This window comes from Uloborus diversus, chromosome 4 (genome assembly GCF_026930045.1).
Source record: "Uloborus diversus isolate 005 chromosome 4, Udiv.v.3.1, whole genome shotgun sequence".
NCBI classification, from domain to species: domain Eukaryota; kingdom Metazoa; phylum Arthropoda; class Arachnida; order Araneae; family Uloboridae; genus Uloborus; species Uloborus diversus.
The window spans coordinates 168,989,652-169,011,674 of record NC_072734.1 but is presented as its reverse complement, the minus strand read 5'-3'; the positions used below and the strand labels follow the sequence as shown (position 1 = coordinate 169,011,674).

General features: G+C 29.6%; 1 protein-coding gene across 1 annotated transcript in view; it reads left to right on the top strand.

Annotated features, from left to right (window-relative positions):
* LOC129220978 (SAP30-binding protein-like) overlaps positions 1–21,780 on the top strand; it is a 40,309-nt gene extending 18,529 nt beyond the window's left edge. The window contains exons 5-10 of the mRNA XM_054855414.1: positions 656–744; positions 5,002–5,062; positions 8,358–8,409; positions 12,720–12,778; positions 19,656–19,704; positions 19,811–21,780. Coding sequence (XP_054711389.1) covers positions 656–744; positions 5,002–5,062; positions 8,358–8,409; positions 12,720–12,778; positions 19,656–19,704; positions 19,811–19,977 — 477 coding nt within the window. The 3' untranslated portion in view covers positions 19,978–21,780. The remainder of the gene's footprint in view (positions 1–655; positions 745–5,001; positions 5,063–8,357; positions 8,410–12,719; positions 12,779–19,655; positions 19,705–19,810) is intronic.
* Positions 21,781–22,023: the final 243 nt, after the last annotated feature.

The following is a 22,023-nucleotide window of genomic DNA, read 5'->3' as shown; positions in this document are numbered from 1 at the left end:
ACAGAAATTACATTTTTACGCCAACCATACATCTTTATATTCTTCGACAATTCAACTTGATCGCAACATTAGGAGATTTTCGTTTTAACAATGTGATCGAGAGAAAAGCAAAAAATCAATCTACTTAACTTGAATGATTTTTACTGAAGCTAAGAAGACTAGAAATGATAATCAACAACCAAAAGGGATAATTTGAAACTGATTTTACAGTGTTACTGGTTACAGCTAAGATTTGAAATAAACTTGAGGGAATTTTAGAACTTCAGAATGGAACAACGACTTAACCACACACCCTTCAACCCCAGATTTCCTATGAGTTCCGTAGCAACTTTTAGTGAACGTAATTTTCTCTTCTAACCTTCATTTTTCTTGAGACAAACAGTGTAAAGTGGAAAAAAAATCTACGAATGTCTCGAAATTTTTTTCGATGTATAGAGATTTTTTCGATATATAGAAACGGTTTTTCTATATAATGAACATAGAAATTTGCTGGGATTTCGATATATAGAAAATTTCGATATGTGGAAATTCCATGTATGGAGGTTCGACTGTAGTATCATGTAAAATGTTACTTTTTCAAGATAAAGAAGTTTTTAATTTTTAACAAAAGTTTCAAAATCTTTATCAACTTTTTAATGATAGTTTTAATACACAGGAAAAAATTGGTGAGTTGTATGAAAAGAAAAAAGAAGGCAAAGATATGAATGCTTCTATTCAGAGGAGGAAAGATTTCAGAAATCCTAGGTAAGGTGAATATTTTTAAAATACATTTTTAATCCAAAGTTTACCTTCCAGGCCAGGTTTAGCGTTAAAAACCATCAATGAAATGGATATAAAAAATGGGCCAGGCACCTTTTTTTTTTTTTTTTTTTTTGTAGCACTCTGTTTTTGTTAACATTTGCTCATTATGGGCAAGGGCAAATTAAAAAAAAAAATACTCACTCTTATCGGGGGTTTTTTCTTTTATGATCACAATCAATCAAGCTGAATTTTTATGTAATTTTTAGATTTCCGCCTAATACATACTGATTTTGCTTCTTTTAACGGTACTGATAACTTCATAAAAATCATTTAGGAGCACTGGTACCTTCACAAGAATGATGAAATAAAACCAGCACAGTCAAAAAACATTTTTTATTGCCATTCTGGTTATTATAAAAATTTATATTTTTAAACAGGGATTTATTACTGTATGTGAAGCAAAACTTGCTCATGATATGAAATTTTGTACTAATTAATACAAACATCATATGAATGCTACTTTTTTGTTGCATATTATCTCATTTCAATCGGCTTTTCGAAATGCACATGTAAAATTGACTCGGGCCTCCGTGGCTCTGTGGTTGAAGCTTCGTTTTCTGAGCCGGAGGTCGTGGGTTCGATTCCCGCCAGTGCCCTGGGTCATATTTCCTTCTCTTGTGTTTTAAATCTTTTCTGTGTGTGTCTGGAGACAAGGCGCTTAGCATGCAGTCCTCGATGTATGTGAAGCTTTTTAGCTTCTAAATAAATAAATAAATAAAATTGACTCAGGCATTTTAAACACAGTGATGTATAATTGTGCAGCAATCTTTTAGCATCTGTTTCTGGTGTATCCTACTTCTGATAATTTCCTGAATTATACACAGTACAAAGCTTGTTAAGCTCAAATCAAATGTATTTTTTTCCACTTTAGTTTTATTCGCCCCACCACAAAGGAAAAAATTGAGTTTGAAATCGAGACTTATTATTTTACTTGAAATTTACTGCCGTAACACAATCTTTAATCCCTTTTGTTAAGTATTTATTTTGTTCTTCCGTACATTTAGCACCTTTTAACATTTTGTATAGCATATTTTTCACCTTGACATAACAAAAAACATAGTTTGTATGAAATTAGTGTCTTAGCGTTAGTAATATTATTGTAACTAATTGAACTTATTAATTTAGTAATTTTAGCATAAACTATTTGAGACCAGAGGATCTAAATATTTTATACTTATACCATATGTAGTATTTTATTCCTGTACATAACAACAGCTAGAACATGGCTAAAATATGAAAAGAGAGAAATGCTTAGCAGTGTGATTTTATTTTTTTTAATGAATAGTGAACATAGGAATATAAACATTATTGCAGTGGAAAAGAAATATATCAATAAACATACAATGCACTGTGCATAATGTGCTAATGAGTCAAAGTTTTTATGTTCTAAAAAGTCGATCATTTTCTTCTGAAACAATGATGTGCATTTTTTGACTGCTAAATCTCAAATCTCTTTCGAAACCGACCAGCAATAGCTGTCATCTCGACGGGATTACAGGGTGGTTTGTAGTAAAGAGGTTCTACTGTACTAAAACTGTGAACGATGTAGTTATTGTTCAACCATTACAGATCTCAATTTATTTAATTATTGGATGTTTGCTTTTCTGCGTAAAATATATAACTTTGTTTTACATTAAATTTATTACATTAAGTTTTAATGAATGATTTGAAATGAAGTACATATGGTGAAAACGCAAGGTAATGAAAAGTATGAAGGATTTTATAAGTATTCAGAAACAAAAAGTTTCTTTATATAACATGCAACTGAACCAAGGGCGCCCATACGCAAAATTTTAAGGGGGGGGGGGGGGCTCAGATATTTTCCCCATGGTTTAGCAAGATATTTTCCCTGTAGAAACCAATTTCAGTGCAGATTAGAGTTATTAAAACTTAACATTTTTAATAACTTGTTCATTAATGCCTGAAGAAGAAATGTTTTTACATTTTTTCAAGGAAAAAAACCACTAAAAGCAAGGAAGTTTTAATTTCTAAAGATAAGGGGGCTTGAGCCCCCTCTTGCCCCCTATATGGGCGCCCATGAACTGAACTACAGTTACTTGGAGTATAATTAAAGTAATAGTAAACATGTAGCTTTTTATTTATTTTGAATGCAATGAAATAAAAAATAAAAAAAAATTAAGGGAAAAAAAGTAAAAATAGGAACTTTTTTTAAAATTTATTTATTTATTTATTTATTTATTTAAGAACAAGTACAAGTTAAATTATTTTTTTGAGTTAAAATGAGTAGGGGATTAAACGATCAATCTTTGCTCAAAAATTACTTTAAACGTTCAGTTTGAACTAGATGTGTTAAAAAATATTTGTACACTTTATGATGCTTAAAGTGACTTAGGTTTTTGCAAATTAAATATTTAGGGTTTTTCAATTTGGGTCACAATCGCTCCTGGCATACTTTGAATATCCCTTTAAATTTCCAGAACCTTTTTAAATTCATTTACCCATTGGATATCAGTGGTCCCCCCCCCCAAAAAAAAATCCCTCTTGAATTTTGGGGAGAAACCTGTACCCTGCAGTTTCTGCCTATATTATTAAGCTTTTAGAATTTTTAAGAAGTAAAATTATTATACCTGTGAAGAGACTGGTAAAGTGAATAAACAAATGATGCTTTAAATTGAAAGACAGTCCCCCCCCCCCCCAAAAGTACTGAACTAGGTGAATCTAGTAGCATCCTACATTGCAGTAGCATATGGGTGATTTTCTCCAAATAAGAAAAATTAATGTCCCAAGCCTGTATCGCATTAGTTTATTATCCTTTTTAAAATAAATTTAACGGGCATGTATAATTTGATAGTTTTTATAATTTAGATATTTATAAACTAATTAATTCTGTAATTTAAACCTATCATTTATCATTTCCTGATACCATCCCCGCGCATGATTTCAACTGTTAAAATTATTTTTTGCAACTATTGAAATACGAATGTATTATTTATATTTTGATAATTTGGTTTTATGTTCAAATAGGAACTATAATATGCCATTATTATAATTAAATGTTAAAAATATTAACTTAATATCGTAATTCATCGTTGTCCCCACCTTACGCCACTCCCTCACTGTCCTATCAAAGTTCCTCTAACTGCTACTACGGGACACATAAAACTAGTTATCACAGCACATTGCATCAAAAAAAAATATTTTTAGTTCTATTGTTCTCGAGGGAAATTTTGACAGAGATAAGGACTGAAAGTTTTTTTTTACTTCATCACTCCCCTCATCAGCGCCTACTGCATACAGGTAAATTTTAAAAACTTCTTATTACTATTGATTTAGAAGTATTTACCTGTAGTTAAAGCCCACCAAGCCTAATTACTATTCAGATTACTAAAAAAGTAAATGGCCATTTTTTTAAAATTCGTCAGTCCCTCACTTAGAGGGGAGTGAAAAATTTAGGCTATTATGCTATAAGATTAAAATTGAATTATTGGTGTTATAAAATAAAGGCTAATCAACAAAAGTTTTTTTTTAATGTTTTACAAACAAAATAAATCATAAAATTTACTATCATCACTATATTATAAGTCTTAACTTTATTAGAGTTTGACAATGGTTATATTGTATGACTTCAGTAGCGTACTTGTTAATGTAAAATATTATTTATTTAAATTATTATTTCATAGTTTTAATATATCGAAGTTCATCAGGTTGCCTATTCAAAAAATGTGCATTGTATTTTTTATTATTATTATTATTATTTTAGCTCATTGAGGTGTTTCCACCATTTTCACTTCGGTAAAGGTTTTGATAGAGGATCCCTCACTTATATAAAAAGAAAAGCTGAAAATAATTGTGCAAAAAATAAAAGTAATTGATCATGACCAATTATTTTCCTAAGATAGATGAGCTCAGATTAACTCATTAAAAAAAATAAATCATATGTTTGATATAAAGTTGAATTGGACAATTTGGAGAGAATAGTCCATAAGTACAGTAAAAACCTGTTAGAACAAACTTCAATGGACCGCAAATTTTGTTCGTTGTAATTGAGTTCAAGCATTGTAATGGCAATAAAAATGAGTTTGAACATTTATTCCATTGTATTTGTGTTTGCTTGTATTTAACTCTATCAACCCACTTTTAATGCATTGTCGGTATGACATTTGCACTATGTGAAAGAATGAATAAATGTTGGCATATTTTTAATGATTTTACCTGATCAAATGTTTTCTTCTGTTTCAGCATATATGAAAAGTTAATTCAATTTTGTAACATAGATGAGCAAGGAACAAATTATCCTCCTGTGAGTATTTTTTTGTTTTGTTTTGTTTCTTTCTCTTTTAGTACATTAAATATTTTTAATGATTACACGAAATCTTGGAATCACCTGGCAAATACCGGTGTTTTCCCATTTGGCCCAAAAAAGAAGGGTGTTTTCCCATTTGGTCCAAAAATTTCTCGTGGTTTTGACTGACAAGATTTTCTTTATGTGTTTGACAGTTTGGGCCAGTTGGAACCTATCTAGTGGGAAAACTGGGCATTGAAGTTCTCGTGGTAATGAAATCCACAGATAATGGTGCTGCAAGAAAAAATGGATGCTATGTTAGGAGATTTCACTTAGGTCTGCTAAAGTTTGTGCCTCCAATATAGCCCCAATAGAAAGATAATCAATTCATGGCAGTAGCAAGTGTCATTTTCATTAATTTCAAAATATTTGCAAGGGGCAAACTGAAAATCTGTTGTGAGTCTTTGAGACTTACCTAAAAAAGAAAAAAAAAACATTCATTAAAAAAAGCGTAAATAACTTACATTTTTGTTTATATTTCTGTATGTTTTAAGCCATTTTTTTAAAAATATAATTAGGATAATACCTGTTCATAGGTAACTGTATAATTCATTAAACAATTTGAATTTTAAAATATAATATTTCTATCTATAAAGGTTGAAAAATGTATTTTAAAATTTTAGAGGTCTTAATAAAAAGGACCCCCCAACCCCCTCTTAGATTTGCTTTTGAAAACTTTCAGGTATTTTTTCTGAACTTGTAATCACTCCTGTATTTTGACTGTCTTCAATTTTTTTCATGGAAATACTACCACATTTACTTATGTTTCTAGCTGAAAACTTATTCACAGGTTGGTTTTAAAACGCATGCACCTTCTAAAATTGCTAGTGTTAAAGATTTTTGGAATGAAAAACTTAACAAATTCTTGAACCATTATTTAAATTGATCCTAAAATTTAAATTTACTACCATTAAATTCATCAAATATAGATTATTGATGAATATAGCTCTCTTAATTAAGAATTTAATGTTATTTCTACTTCAAAATTGCTCATATCTACTAATTCTATGCTTATCAGTAATTCTTCATCAGTATTCAAGAAAAATATCTTCTGTATATGTGTAAGTGTCCAGTAACCCATTTCAGAGGTTATGAGTTGGCTTGAAAAAGAACTTACATGCTAATCCATTCAAGATAGTGATTTTCCAACTCTTTTTGCCTATCTCTGTGTGCTAGGAAGCTAAAAACATCGAATTTCCTTTTAATTATTTTGAATATGTCCATCTTTTTAACCCCCAACAAACAAAGGAAGGGGGTTATAAGTTTGACGTGTCTGTGTATCTGTCTGTGGCTCTCTAGCGCATAAACAAATGGACCGATTTCAAAAAAAAAAATTGTTCAAAAGGAGAGTTGATTAAGAGTGTTCTTAGCAAGGTTGGATCTTTGGATGACATTAATTAATGAAGATATTAATTAAAAACCTCTAAAAGTTTTTAGCGATTTTTGCAGTGAAAACATATTTAAAAATTTTAAAATTTAACCCCAAAATGAAGAGAATTTTTTTCCGCGTCTGATATAATGTGTTTGAAACTTCCATGTTTCATATAATTGGAACTATGACGTTTCTTAAAGCAGATTTTAATAACGGCTAAGCCTTTATTCAGGGCTGGATTTAGGGGAGGGCAGGCGGGGCTACTGCCCCGGGGTCTCCACAACAAAGGGGCCCCCATAATAAAATTTTTGCAAAATATCCTAACTTTCACGGGTCGAAAATATCGGATATATACATATATATCAAAATATTTGGATATGTATCAAAGTATCGGATATTTTCGAAAATATGATGATCTTTTCGAACCCTGATTAGGGGTCTCCATTCCTTCGTTGCCCCGGGGCCTCGACACTTCCAAATCCGACCCTCCCTTTATTCAGCGATTAATAACCGAATTCATTGTTGGCCGACAAGGAAATAAAATGCAATAATTTAAAATTTTGATCTGTTGCCAGTTTCTGTTTAATAGCAAATAAAATACCTGAAATTGATTTTTAATAGTATAAGGCTTTTAAAAGGATTTTCAATTTTCCCTCTTGATTTTATATTTGTAACTCAGTCAGGGTTTTTTAAAATTTTTTAAATTTTATCGTTGCTTGTTCATCAAAACACTAGCCCTACTTTTTGACTTTCAAAATCTGCTGTGACCCCTGTATTTATCAAAATTTAAGATTTAAATTAGTTTGAGTTTAAAGTATGCATTTTGTTCCTTTCAATCAGGTATTTCTCTTGTGAGTCCTCATATTGAGAAAAATAGCAATTAAGACGAAGTTTTAATAGAAGATTAAAAGTTTTTTCTATGTTCAGTATTAGTTTTAGGTTTACATCTGTAGTAACTAAATTTTCACGAAAGTAGAAGCTTGTCTACATTTTCCTTCTGTTTTCAATGTTTTATTTTAAAGAATAGTTTGTATGATCTTTTAAAATATGATTGATTTTACTGTTCAATGTTTTGGCAGTTAAATGTTATGCATTAAAATAAAGGTCACTATCATTAATATATTTCTTTTAAAAATTTTTTAACTTGTCACACTTGGGATGTCTAAATATCAACACTCGAAATGTTTCTAATGCCAATCTTGCTTTTTTTTTACTGTACAAGTATATTTTATTCTATTATCAAAGTGAATGAAATGAAATTGAAAATATTTTTTGCACTATTTGCTATTTATCTATTTATTTTTTATGTTTTTGAATTTTATTTAATTTTGCATGTGATTTTTTTTTTTCATTTTGTCAGATGTGAATTTACCTTAGAATTCCAGGTTTTTAAATTGACGGAAACCGAAATTCTGGAGAATCTTTTTTTTTTCTTTCAAAGTAGTCACTAGAATTTTTTTCCCAACTTAAGTTGCAGAATGTGAATAATCACAAAAGACTTTTCTTAAGACTTTTACTATACACCTGTTCTGTCCAAATTTAATGTGTATTTGACAATTTTCAGGGTTTTGGAAGCTCAGTTAGTTTTACTCTTACAGTTAGTTAACTCTTGATTGTTTGCCTACTGTTTAGCTCCCATTTTTTATGTATGAGCAAAGGTTTTTTTTTTTTCATATTTTTTAAATGGTTATTTATTTATTTACACATGCAGTTTTAAACTAAATTATTTAACCTTCTTTAATAACTCAGGCATTAAAGTTTCTAAAGTAAGCAGTAAAAAATCATACTTTTTGAGAGTTTTACTTGCTCTATGTTTTTTAGCTAGTATTTTGTGTAACTATTATATATTTTTGAAAATAATACATCTTAAAATTGTTTCAGGAAATATATGATCCTCATTGTTGGGGACCTGAATCATTTTATGAAGAACTAGGTAAGGTTTTATGAAAACTAAAGTGTAAATTCTTTTCATGTGTAAATGCATATCAAGTGTTTTACAGTTAAATGTCTTGAATTTATTAAAATAATTTTATCTTATTTATGTTTTTATTTATTTGAATTTAAAAGAAAAATACATTTCTTATTTGGAATGTATCAATTTATATCTTTAATTGCATCTTAGAGGTAGCCTGTATTTAAAAAAAAAAAATCAATTCAAACATCAGTATAAAGTCGATTAAAAGAATTAAAATGATTCAACATTCTATAATAAAGTATTTTTTAATACTAAATAGTCTCAATAGTCTGAGGTGCCTGATCCTCAGGATTCGAAAATATCGAAAATATTGGATATTTTGATATGTGTCTGATATTTTCAATCAGCCCAAACTCAAGTCTTCAAAATAGTGAATGCATCTTCAGAACACTATTTTCTTGTATTGTTATTAAAATATGTAGACTTAAAATTAAGATTTTTTTATTATTATTTATGTCTAACATTTCATTTGACATTTTAATCAATTTTAATGGAATTAATTCAACATTAGCTGTTTTACTCATTTTTCTTCTGTTAACTAGTTTTAAAGTTATAATATGATTGAGAAATAAAAAATATGTATTAGCACAGTCGTAGGATATTTTCTTTTTTTTTTCTAACCAACATTTAATATCAAATTAAGCACTTTTAATCGGAATTAAAATTGTAACATTACTAATAATTTTACAAATAAAAAAGGAATACTATATTACTTTGTTATATTAATGATGTATTAATACATCATAAAAATATAGTACATAACTTTTTGGTTATTTTCAAAAATAAATGAACAATATTACTATGATTAATATAATTTTTATATTGAAAATACCGGGTTTGAAAAAATAAATATCAAAAATATCAAAATATCATGATATTTTCAAAATAAATATTGGATATATATTGTGATATATATCATGGTATATATCGACTGATATATATTGGTGAACCTGCTGATCCTTCAACCTTTTTTTCCTGCAGTTAAGAATGTAGTTATTTTTGCTTCTCTATGTAGTCATTACTGTTTTGCCTCAAACGTACCCTCTTTTTAATGTTGCATTTAAAAAGAGAAAAGCCGCAAAATGTTGTAAATTACCTGAGAAAACCTGTACATTAATATTACTGAAGGGAAAAGAATCTGATGTAGATACTGCAATGCTTCCTTGCATGCCATGTAAATAATATATCTTTGCATAGTGTAAAAAGAAGTTACCTAAAAGCATGTAGGGGAATGTAGGGCAAAGTAAAATAGTGAAATATTTACTCCGCTTTTAGCACCACTTACCTTTAGTCTATTCCAGTCAAGAAAAAATTACCTCTGAAAGTCAAAGCATGTGATAATAAAGCCGATTTTCAAAAATGGATACTCAAACTGTAATATTTTGTTGTAAGTCGAAAATTATTTTATCATTATAAAATGATAAAGTTCTTGTTATTAATATTTTAAATATTAATTGGAACCTTCTAACATTCGGTGCAGTATTTATTTAGTTAATATTTACCTTGTTTGTATTTTTAATATTTTTCAGTTAGTCAAGTGCATGCAATGCAAAGTGAAATAGTTCATTTAATTTACTCATTCAATCATTTAATAAATTGCTCACGTCTTCATTTATTGACTATTTTATTTACATTCCTTCATTTAAAAATTCTATTAATTCATTTATTCACTTATTTTCTTATTCATTAATCATTTTATTCACTCATTTATTTTTTCTCATGTATTAATTAATTAATTATTTATTTATTAGTTCATTGTTTCATTACCTTTTCATTTATTCAATTATCCTTCTGTTTGCTCAGTCGTTTGATCAAAAATATTTTTCACATTCGAATAGAACATATTTCATTCGAAAAATATTTCATTTTTCACTTTGCCCCATGAAAAAAAATGTGAAAACTTTTACTTTTTTTTTTTTTTTTTTTTTTTGAAGGAATAATTTTAGTACCCAAAATAAATAATAATGTTTCAATGCAAATTTTATTGTTTTATACTTAATGTTCTTTATTTAGTAATTTTCGAAACAAATTGTGTGATAAAACTTTGTTGATTTCTTTTTACTTTTCTGCACAAAGGTATTTATTTATTTCTTAGCTGATATGTCAGTCATGTCAAGTAAAAATTTAAATATATTTCAATTTTATATAAATTAATCTGACCTATAAAGTTGGTAATCAGGGTTGGCATTTTTTTTTTTTCAATCTTGAATTCAATATTAGTTTTTATTTCTAAATCAAAAATTAGTTTTTAGTTGTGATTACTTTTGTTAAATATTTGTTAATTGAGTCCTTTTTATTTGTTTTTCTTTTGTCTCTTGAATTTTTTAGGCCCAAATCTCAAAAATTTTTGAATTTTTTGAATTTCAAAAGTATTATGAAGTTTTTTTTTTTACAAAAAGCATTCAAATGACATACCAAATTAAACTGCTTACAATTTTTTTAAGTATTGCTGGCAAGTAAAAGGGTACTTTTTAACAAAATTCAAAAACTAATTATTCCTCTAGCATGAATGACAGGTTTTTAAAAATATATATATATAAATACTGTCAGCCTTGCTTAATCAGGTAACGGAAAAACAAATACCTCGCTCATTCAAATAAAATTACAATAAAATCAATAAATTCAAATAAAATTCCCGGAACCGAATATTTCCCAACAGGTGTAATGTTAGAGATCCCCACTTAAATAATTTGCCCGGCTAATCAAATAATATTGATCAGCTTTCGCATATATTTTTGCTGAGATAAGTTTTGAATATTTTAAAAATAAATGAAACACGAGCAATTATTGACGTAAAAATTAAAAATAGTATTTTTTGGCAAACAACGGGCGGAAAAAAACATTCATATCCCATCAGATCATTTTCACTATTCTACCTTGATTCTTTTATAGTTGCCCTTTGCATTACCAACATACAGCCGATAAGTTCTCAAAATACCTTAAGCAAGGAATCAACTATAATGGACTTTCTCCAAAAAATACGAACTGAAAAAAAGTGTCGGAACAAAGATTTAATACCTCAAGTTGTAAAGTACATATTTGTGATTTTCGTACGTACTTGTATTATATACTATACTTAATTATTATAAAGGGTGTCCCAAAATTAATGCAAGATTTGAATTTGCCACAATTTTTGCTGTGAATTGTTGGCAGCCATGGAAAAAGAACAATTTGACAGCTGGGAGTTTAGGGTTAGTAAAAATGGAGTGTTATGCTATTATACAGCCAGCGAAACAATTCAATCACTGCATAAGGAATTTCCTGTTCGTGTACTCTCTCGTTTCGGTGATATGAATTGTACCCTAGATCGTGTGATTTAACATCATTAGACTTCTCCCTATGGGGTTATTTGAAGTCAAACGTCTATGTCATCAATCCCACAACCACCTGCGCATTACTTAATTGCGATATCGAGCGCCAATAACAGTAAACTGCTAGACCCGCCCAAACTTTCAATATTTTTCAAATAATTGTTCGATAATGAAAACGCATTATAGAATCGAAAACGCTCCATTTGTAATAACCCTAGACCTTCAGCTGATAAATTGTCCTTTTTTCAAGATTGCCCACAATTTATTGCAAAAATGGCGGCAAATTCAAATCTTGCGTTAATTTTGAGACACCCTTTACTATTTTGTTGATTACTTAGCTTGTTTAAAATGCTTTTTAATCAATAACATTTTTCTGCTGTTACTTAGATACAAAAGTTGTCAGCCAGGAAAGGTAAATAAAATTTCGCCGCTTAATCAAATAATATTTCTTGGAACCGATGGTATTCGTTTAAGCAAGGCTGACATATATATATATATATATATATATATATATATATATATATATATATATATATATATATATATATATATAAAGTTTAAGTCATCAAAGAGCAAGATCTGATCATATAATAGAGAAAAAATCTGCATTATTGAGGCAAAAGATATTTTTTTCTTTTGCCCGAAACTTTACACACATAACATACCCATGCCACCAGTACCCAACATTTCTGTACCAGAGCAAAATCAAAATTTTAAAAAAGTTTTTACACTTCTTTCTATTGTATGTGGGATTTTGTTGCATATGTTATCAGTTTATCATGAAACGGTGTTGTTTTAGTTTTGCATAAAAGTTCAGCTTTTGTACTGTCCTTTTGCTACTTTATTTTGTAATTTGCTCATAAATTTTACTATTATCATTTTTTCTTTGGTTTAATTTCTAGCAAATTTCAGGCCAACATCATGTATAACTCATTGATTTTTTATTTTTCCCATTAGCAAAAAGACAGAAAGAGGAAATGGACAAAAGAGAAAAGGAAAAGAAAGAAAGGACAAAGGTAAACTTATTCTATCCGTATTATTTGAAAAAGGAGAAAACTCTGTGCACAAGTCAATCATTCCTTATTAGAACGCTAGCCGTCAATGTGGCTAGATTAACCCCCTGTAGCAGATTGTTGTATACTTCTGTTGTCCCTATATACACTGCCACAGGTGGTGCACTTCAGGTAGGGAAATGTGTTTCGAGCATTTCCCAACAATTATACAAACATTATGTGTGATTATAAGCTGTAAGTCACTAGGTTAAAACGAGGTGAAAGCAGAACTTCCAGTGTATACCAACCTCTTGATTACTGCATCCAGTTTCACCCTTATAAGACATCATCAATCTGGAATACTTTTTAACACTAAAACTGCAGGACTGTCACTTCACCTAGATTTTCAGAGCGGATCATTTTGATCCCAGATTGTAAACCAACAAAATTGCATAAATTCATAATTTTGTAAACTGAAACGTTTTTAAAGTAATAATCAAAATATCTCATTATTTACATTAATTGATTTGCAATGCATAATATGCATTGAAAATAATAAAAATAAAGTCAATTTTTACAAAATTATATTATTCAAAATGTCGATTGTATTATTGACCTGCACTGTGTTTCTAGGCATAAGTGCTTAGTAATTGGAAAATTATTTATGCTACGGATTTTTAAATCTGCAAAACATTGTTAAATTATTGGAAGTCATAAAAGGAATTATTTCTTCAATTCCTACTTTTTGTGTGATGCATTAATTTATTAATTTAATTTATACTAAGCATTGTTTTAAAGTTTACATATATGGCAGTAGAACATTAAAAATCTGAATGCACTCCCAAGAAGCTTTGATAAATTTTTCCTTATGTGCAGTAAAAAAGGAGAGCTAATTTTGTTGGATTTTGTTAAAACATGCAATTACATATTATAGCATTATGTTCTGTATTGCATGTTATGTACATACAGTGACTCTCAGAAGTGTTCGTACACTTTAAAATTTTTTAGTCCAATATTTTTTCACATCATTCCCATGTCATTCTAAATAAAACCCTGTTGTATTTTCAAAATATTGACGGATCTTCTTTTTGAAATGGGTCAAAAAACTCCCAAAAAACAGTGACTCCCAAAAGTGTTCGTACACTTTGAAAATTTTTAGTAAAATCGAAATACCGCAAAACAGAATTCGAATATGAAGTCCAATATTTTTTCACATCATTCTTATATCATTCTAAGTAAAACCCTGTAGCTTTTTCAAAATATTGACGGATCTTCTTTTTGAAATAGGTCAAAAAACGAAGAGAAAGAGAAATAATACTCCACAAAAATCATCGTACACTCAAATATTTTCGAATAAATTCATGATTAATGTGTTGTTTTTTTTAAAATTATTTTTGCGTTGTGTTGTTTTTTTTATCATATGTTGTTTTTTTTTAATTATTTTTGCATTGTGTTGACACTTAAGAGTCATTTGGCTTTAATTTTTTGTTTATTTATTCCTTAATATTGTGCTTATTACTTTAAAATGGCTGGTATTCGTAAAAAACCACAAACACCATTCGAAATTTGAATTTTTCCCTCAAGAAAAGGTCAACCCGCAAAGTTGACAAAGCATGATCGGAGATTTACAGTCAAAAAAATTATGAAAAATACACTGAATGCTGTAACAGTTTCTGCAGAATTTAATGAAAAAACTTACATTTAATTTTCACCTAAAATTGTTCGGCAAGTTCTCTGATTAACTGGATGAAATGGGAACTCTTCCCGCAGAAATTTCTTGTTCGAGCGAAAAACGGAAAGCTTATGCTTTTTGTCGCAAAAAAAAAAAGATAAATAAGCTCCAAAGCGTTTTGGAATAACGTTTTACCTACAGATGAAATTAAATTCAACATTTTTGGTTAAATTGTTGTCTAATTGTCAATAGAAGAAAAAATGAGGAACTTGATCTTAAGAACTTAGTTGGATCAGTTTATCAGGACGGTGAAGGGGTTCTTGTGCGAGGGTGCATATCAGCATCAGGACTTGGTAGTTTGGAATTTTTTGATGAAATAATAAATCACTAGTCGACCCGTGCGGACCTCCGCACTGTGCTTCGAATCGTTTTATAAGGCATTTTGCTTTTTAAAAATGCCAAAGAAAGAACATTATGAGGAAGAACCGAAAAAAGTAAACGGAAAAAAGTAAGCGCACAAGAGAAGGCATGTAATTTGAAGACATCAGTAACAAAACCTCGTTAAATGCAACGTTGTGATAATTTGATCATCGCTCATCTTTTGGTTGTACAGTAAAACCTGTAAAGTTGACCACCTTTGTAAGTTGACCACCTGTCTATGTTGGCCGCTTTTGTCAGGAACGGAATTAGTCCTATCTTGTATAATGAAAGAAAAACCTCTGTAACTTGACCACCTTTCTATCTTGACCACCTGTCTATCTTGACCACTAATGTACCCCAAATTTGGTTTGGAGTATTGTAAAAAACCCTTTGTAAGTTGACCACTTAGTTTATTTTTTAAAACTTAATTTAGCAAATTATTTTATTTTATTATTATTTTTCTTATATCTTCCCAAGAATATTTTTGATGCCAGACCAGCATTTTACCAACTAAATAAAACAGCAGCATAACTAAACCTCCTTGTAAGTTTAACCCCCACATTGAAAAACTACTAAGAACCCTTTTATTCTAAAAAATTGTTTTTCTTTTGTTGTTCTATTTGAGATTACCTTTTGTACTCTCTGTTCATTGAAAACATGTGTCAGTAGAAAAGTTCAAAGTATTTTTTTCCAGATATTAAAATTAATTGAAAGGGAGAAATCCAGAGAAAAATAGCTGACACATATGGAATTTCCAAAACTAGTGTCTAATAAGTGCACCAAATTTCAATAAGGAGTTATTTTGTTGAAAAGTAGATCATCATGGTTATAAATGTATTAAGTGTATATGAGAAAAAAAAGCGAAAAATTTGTTATTTTTGATTAGCTATGAATTTTTAGGAACTATTAATATCAAATAACTTTTTATGAACAATGATTTTTTTTTTTTTTTTGATCAATTTACTGAAATTTTAAATTTACATGACACATTATACGTCATTCTGAGAAAATAACCTCCTAAAATATTTGAATAACATTTTAAATTATTGTTTCAAAGTAATGTTAAGCAAAGAAAGTGGTGTTGAACGGAAAGAGTAAGTGCCAATTAGTCAAAAAATGAATAAATGGTGCAAGAAATGGCAAAAAAAAAAAAAAAAAAACATTACCCCCTTTTTAAGTTGACCACCTGTCTAAGTTGACCACCAAAGTACTGCACCGCAAGTGGTCGACTTCCACAGGTTTCACTGTACGTATTTGCAATGCAAACATAAATGTCATTAAAAGTGTGGCTGAGTGACTCGTGAAAAAGCAGTAATTTTGCATGTGAAAAAACAGGTTGTGGCAAATACAGTCCTGCTCATGTGAGCATCTGACAGGAAAAAAAAAAGAAACATTAAAGAGATATTTATTGGCACGGATTTGAAATGGCGCCATTCTGATCAACAGCTCGACACTCCAACAAACCAAGCAATTGCGCCTTCCTTTTCGAATGCTATTCATTTAAGGAATGCGCAATAAAATACAGCAAAAAAGCTTTGCCGGACAAAAAAAATAAGATCATGCGTCTACGTTTTGTCATTAGCCAGCATGATAAGGTTGAAAATTATTCGTAAAACATGGAATTTCATTAAAGAATGAGGAAGCTCTCACGTAGCGATTGAAACAAATATTCTAGAGAAGTAAAAAATTTGATTCAAAATAAGTGTTTATATCTTTGAATATTGAACGATTTCTCATAGCAGGCTGCTTTAATCGTTACGGCTTAAATGCCTGCACGTGTTTTTCTTCTAATTGAACATTTAAAATGGAAAACCAAAACCAGTTGAACTGAGTCTGTTTTTTAAGTGTAATTTTTCGAACGTACAAATGTTTTTTCTTCAGCCGAAAGCAGAGGAGTAGAAAATGATTTCTTACTTATGAAGTTGATAATAATTTTAATATTTTATATCGTATTGGAATAAATAATTAAAGATTTACTGGGTGAAACTCGTAGTTTTAATTTGGCGTAGTATTTTTTCATTTCACAAAAGTTCGAACACTGCTATTAGAAAAATCTACATTTCAGCATACAATGAAAATGTTTTTCTGCACAAAAGGGATTCCCTTGAGGTATATCTAATATATCTAATATTTTTTTATGCTTACATTATGCTTAGTGGTCTGGACGGAGTCAAAGCTTTAAAAAAAAGGAAAAACACCCTTCGATTAACAGTCAAATTATCTCAATGATAACTGTAGCCTGCATAAAGGAGTCGACACACCAAATGGCATTCCCATTGCATTTATTTTTTTACGTGTGTTATCTGTTGTATGTTTAAAAAATAAATAAATAAATAATTAAAAAAAACGTACACAGGTTAATTAAATTTTTTTTCTTGCCGAAAGCGACACAAAAAATTGGAAAATTGTATTAGAACTTTGCTTAAAAAAAATTTGCATAAGAACTACAGGCTGCATCAAGGTTTTGCTACAGCAAGGGGCGTTTCCGAAAACTTGATTTTTAGACCGTAAGTCTATTTTCGTCATTAGCCGGTTTGATAAGTTTTAAAATGAGGGGGGGGGGGATTTCTTCAAGAGATAAGAAAGATCTCGTATACTGACAGAAAAATAATCCACAGAAATAATATATATGATAAGATATTGAAGAGAAGTATTTTTATTTTTGAAATTTTTTCCAATTTGTTATCGCAGGCTGCTTGAACCGTTATGGCTTAGATGGCAGCACGTGTTCATCATTTAACAGAACGGTTAAAATACAAAATAATTTGAACTGAGTGCTTTTTAAGCGTAACTTTTCGAATGTAGTAAAAATGAGATAGGTTTTTTTTTTTTTTTTTTTTGCAAAAAGAAGAAAAATATATATATTACCCTTCAAATTGAGGTAGTAATTTTTCTATTTGTACAAAGAGTCAAAAACTCATTGGAAGAATCAGTATTTCAATATACGATTTATAATATTTTTCTGAACAAAAAACAATTCCATTGTAGTCTGAAATCTTAAACCTGATACTTATATTTTCACTATCATTATGCTTTAATTTTTTTACTGGAGCCAAAGCTTTTTAAAAAAAAAAATCCCTTACAATTGAGAATTTATTTAGCTTCAAGTTGCATCAAGTCTTCATATAACAGCAAGGAGCATTTCCATCTCATTTATTCTATTCCCTCATGTTTCTTATTCATTATAATTAAGTGTTCATGTAATGCCCGATATTTTTCTAATTTTTTGATGCAGATTGTCCGGACGTGGGCTCAAACACGCATTCTCCTGGTTACCAGTCGAACGCTCTGCCGATCAAGCTATTCAGCTCTGTCGGTCACAATGCAAGTTAAAGTTATACATTTAACTGAAAACCTCATTCTGGTTCTTTAAAACAGATTTTTTTGCTCGAAAAAACAATTTTTAGACTGTGGGTCTATTTTTCATCAGTAGCATGCACGATTAGCTTTAAAATAAGGTGTAAATCAAAGAAATCGATCAAGAATTGAGGAAAATCGCGCGTAGAAACCAAAAACAGGCTACAGAAATAATTCATAAGGATGCTGTTCATTTAAATATTTTAAAAACCAATTTTAAACTCTTAATCAAAAATTTGGTTATAAGAAACTTTGTTTTTTATCAAGATAAATATAAGAAGCACACAGCTTTCAACGTTTGCGTCTAGTGCCTCAAAAATTGTAATAAAGTTTAGAAAATACCCCTTCAATCTCCAGATTTGCACTTAATGTAACATATTTAGGGATATCTGGAGGCTAGATTACGAAAATACGGCTTTGAAAGGAAAATAGAGCTAGAAACTAACACTCGAAGGGGTGGTTGAACACTTACTCAGAAATTACGCAAAAAAAGGAAGAAAAAAGAATGAAATTTATTCCCAGACCTTTAAAAGGTGTTGTTGATACTGCATGATATTCTACTAAATAATTACTTAATAAGAAGTTAGATTATTCAATAAATATATAGACATTTTTTTAAGTGTACAAAGACTTTTGTGAGATAAAATTTCCAGCACTTTTTGGTTTTTGATTTTTAAAAAATTAAGTTTAAATATTTTTTTAAAAATTTTCATGTAGTTTTGTTGAAAATTGATCATAGATCTTATAATTAAATACCTATACCGAAATAGTAATTCCAACCAATGGATAGGGTCATATACATATTTCATTGAAAGTCGTAGGCGTACGAACAACTTTTGTGAGCCACTGTACATATTGTCTAACTACTTCGATTGAATGCCATACTATTTTCCTAAACAGTATTTTCTTGGTTATTTTTGAGCATCCAAACTACCAATGGTCTCAATTAAAATGGATTTTCAACATTCTACTGTATACCTGTCACTTACAGTACTGTTTCCGTTGTATTAATGCAACCAACAAATTATTCTCATACAAAAACAAATTGGTTCAAGGAAAAATTGATAACTTTTTATCTTAAGAGGGCTGGATAGCTGAGTTTTGAACTCACAATTAAATGCTGAATTGTGTTGTGTCGAAAAGATTTAAGCAATGTACAGTTTATTTATATGCAATATATTGACTGCTTGTTTAGTGCAAATTCGATCCAGTGAGTGATAAATGTGGAATTGCCTTATAATAATTGGCAAGAAATTTCCATGACCCCTATCTGAGAAGCTATGATGACTGCTTTGAAAACCATGCTGTTGTAGTTTTTTTTTTTTTTAATTTGAAAAAGAATCTTCTTGTCTTTTGCTGTCTAAGGTTTTTATGTCTAATTGAGTAGGAAAATTATGTCTTGTTTGTGAAAGAAATTGTTTTGCAACATTTTCTTTGCCTTTTCTTTTTTAGGTTGAATTTATATCTGGTACAGTAAAAAAAACTTCAGACTCAAGTGCTGGTAAGTTTTTATTATTATTATTATTTATTTATTTTTATTTATTTTCATGTATAACTTTTTTTATTCCATAAAAATCTATATTATCATTATTTATTTATTATTTTAGATGCGGGTAAACGTAAAAGCAAATGGGATGTTGGTATGAATCAGATGCCTGCAGCTGCTCTGAAACCTGCTGCTCTTATTACTCCCTCTGTCTTGCCTGTGCCAACGGGAACAAAACCAACAGTCATATCGGCTTTTGGAACAATAACAAAAAAAGTGAAACAGTAAAATGCCAAGAACCTATTTTCAATTTTAAAACAGTGAATGACAACACTGTTTTGCAGCAACCTTCGAAAGATAAGGAGCTCTGAAGGTTGTTTAAAGACATCGTAAACAACATTGTGCATAGCACAAAACTAAGCAGGAGTTTGGACTAATTTTTACTCTGCATTACATTTTATAGAAATGTTGTGTGTGCTTACCATTAGTGTTTTGTTGTGAAGACAAGTTTTATTGTATATTATGTACTCTCCTGTACAAATGTTATGTAATGTTATAATTTGGGTTTTGCACTTTTAGATTACCTTGTGGAAGATTTTCTACTATGAGAGCTGAAGATGATAAGAATGAAATTGTACATGCTATTAATTTATAAATATCTTTTCATATGTAGATTTTTTCTATTTGTTGTAGTTGTTTCATTACAGTTTAGACTGATCTTAAAGAAGGCATTTTTTGATTATTACCCATCAGAAGGCAATATTGATCAATATTTCACATTTTGCGTGTTCTATTGGGATAATAAATAGATGAATAAACTAAATTTAAACCAGAATATGGAAGAACCTTGTTTATCCGGATTAACTCAGACAAAAGGCAATCTGGATAATATGGGTTTTCATAACAAATCCTTACATAACCTTACTCACTGTTTTTTACGATAAAAAACAATATTTTGTAATAAAATTCCATTTCAAAAAATTGCAAAACTCTTAAAAATAATTTTTCACTTTTCCTAACACACAATCAATCCACTCATCTGTTTCAAATACTTGTGACTTTTGAATAAATTACAGAAAGGCAAATGCTTTACTATTAGTAGTTTAGCTAAGTTGGTGTTGGGCTGATGCTCCAAGTTCATCATAATAATTTTTAAATTACTACAATTTATTGTACAATCTATGCAGGAGCAGTACATATTACAGAAAAACAAATGCTTGGCAAACTTACAGCTATGTGAATATGAAATGTTTTGTTCACAGTTTTTTTTTTTACTAGCTGCGTCGCCTGGCTTTGCACGGTCTACCTTGAAAATAAAAGTTACGTCAAGTGAGGCGTGTTCAACAAACTTGGGCAAAAAAAATCTAAAATTTCTCGACGGATTGCTGAAAAATAACTAAAAAGGAAAAAAATTTAATCCCCCAATTACAGGAAAAGCCTCAAAGCAAAAGCCAGGATTTTATTTGTTCATATTCAAGAAAAAAAATGGCAACAAATCTTTCTTCTCGATGATTTTCTTCATGCTACAAATTTTAATAAAAGCATTGTTCAACAATGACCGTGATTAACAATGAATTTCAAATTGAAAGCTTGCCTATATTTTAGCATGAAATTCGTCAAAAACAGTTATAATTCATATTCTAATTACATTGGAATAAATTTTATCTAATACTAAAAAATCGGGTGTCTTTGGATATTTTGTTCTAATTTTTGCAAGCATTTTTTTGCCCTGAAGTTGGAAAAAAAGCCATTTTGGGGTCCTAAAATTAAAATTTGAACTGTACGATACTGTTTTTGCGTTTGAAACCCGGCGTACGGTACTGTTTTGGCGTTCGTTAGTTTTTAGGTTGTAAAATGTGCTGTGCTTTTAACAAAAAGTTCAGTGGAAGTTGAATCCGTATTACTTTGTGCTTTTTTTAAATGTCAAAATAATGTTACAAAGCCATTCAATGATTAAAAAATTTTTTAAAAAGCATTGCTAGACTAATTTAGGCCCCCCCCTTCAGTCTTGACCTTAATGGGAAATTCGGTACTGTTTTTGCTTTATTCAAGTTTCGAATCAGGAGAACCTGTGTTGTGTCCATTTGTAATGTCTCCTCCAAATGTTTGTCTACCAGATGTGTTCATGCTTTTGATCTTGTGTTCTTCATTTGACTAAATGCCAGCTCCTGTAGATAGAAGAAATGAATAAAATGGGTGTTAATTTTTTCCTGAATATTTATCTTTGGATGCAAATTTACGGATTATTTTACTTAGATTACAATGATTATGCATGAAAATCCTAATTATGATTTCAATTACGATTACGGAAGTATCCCATCGACAGATTACGAT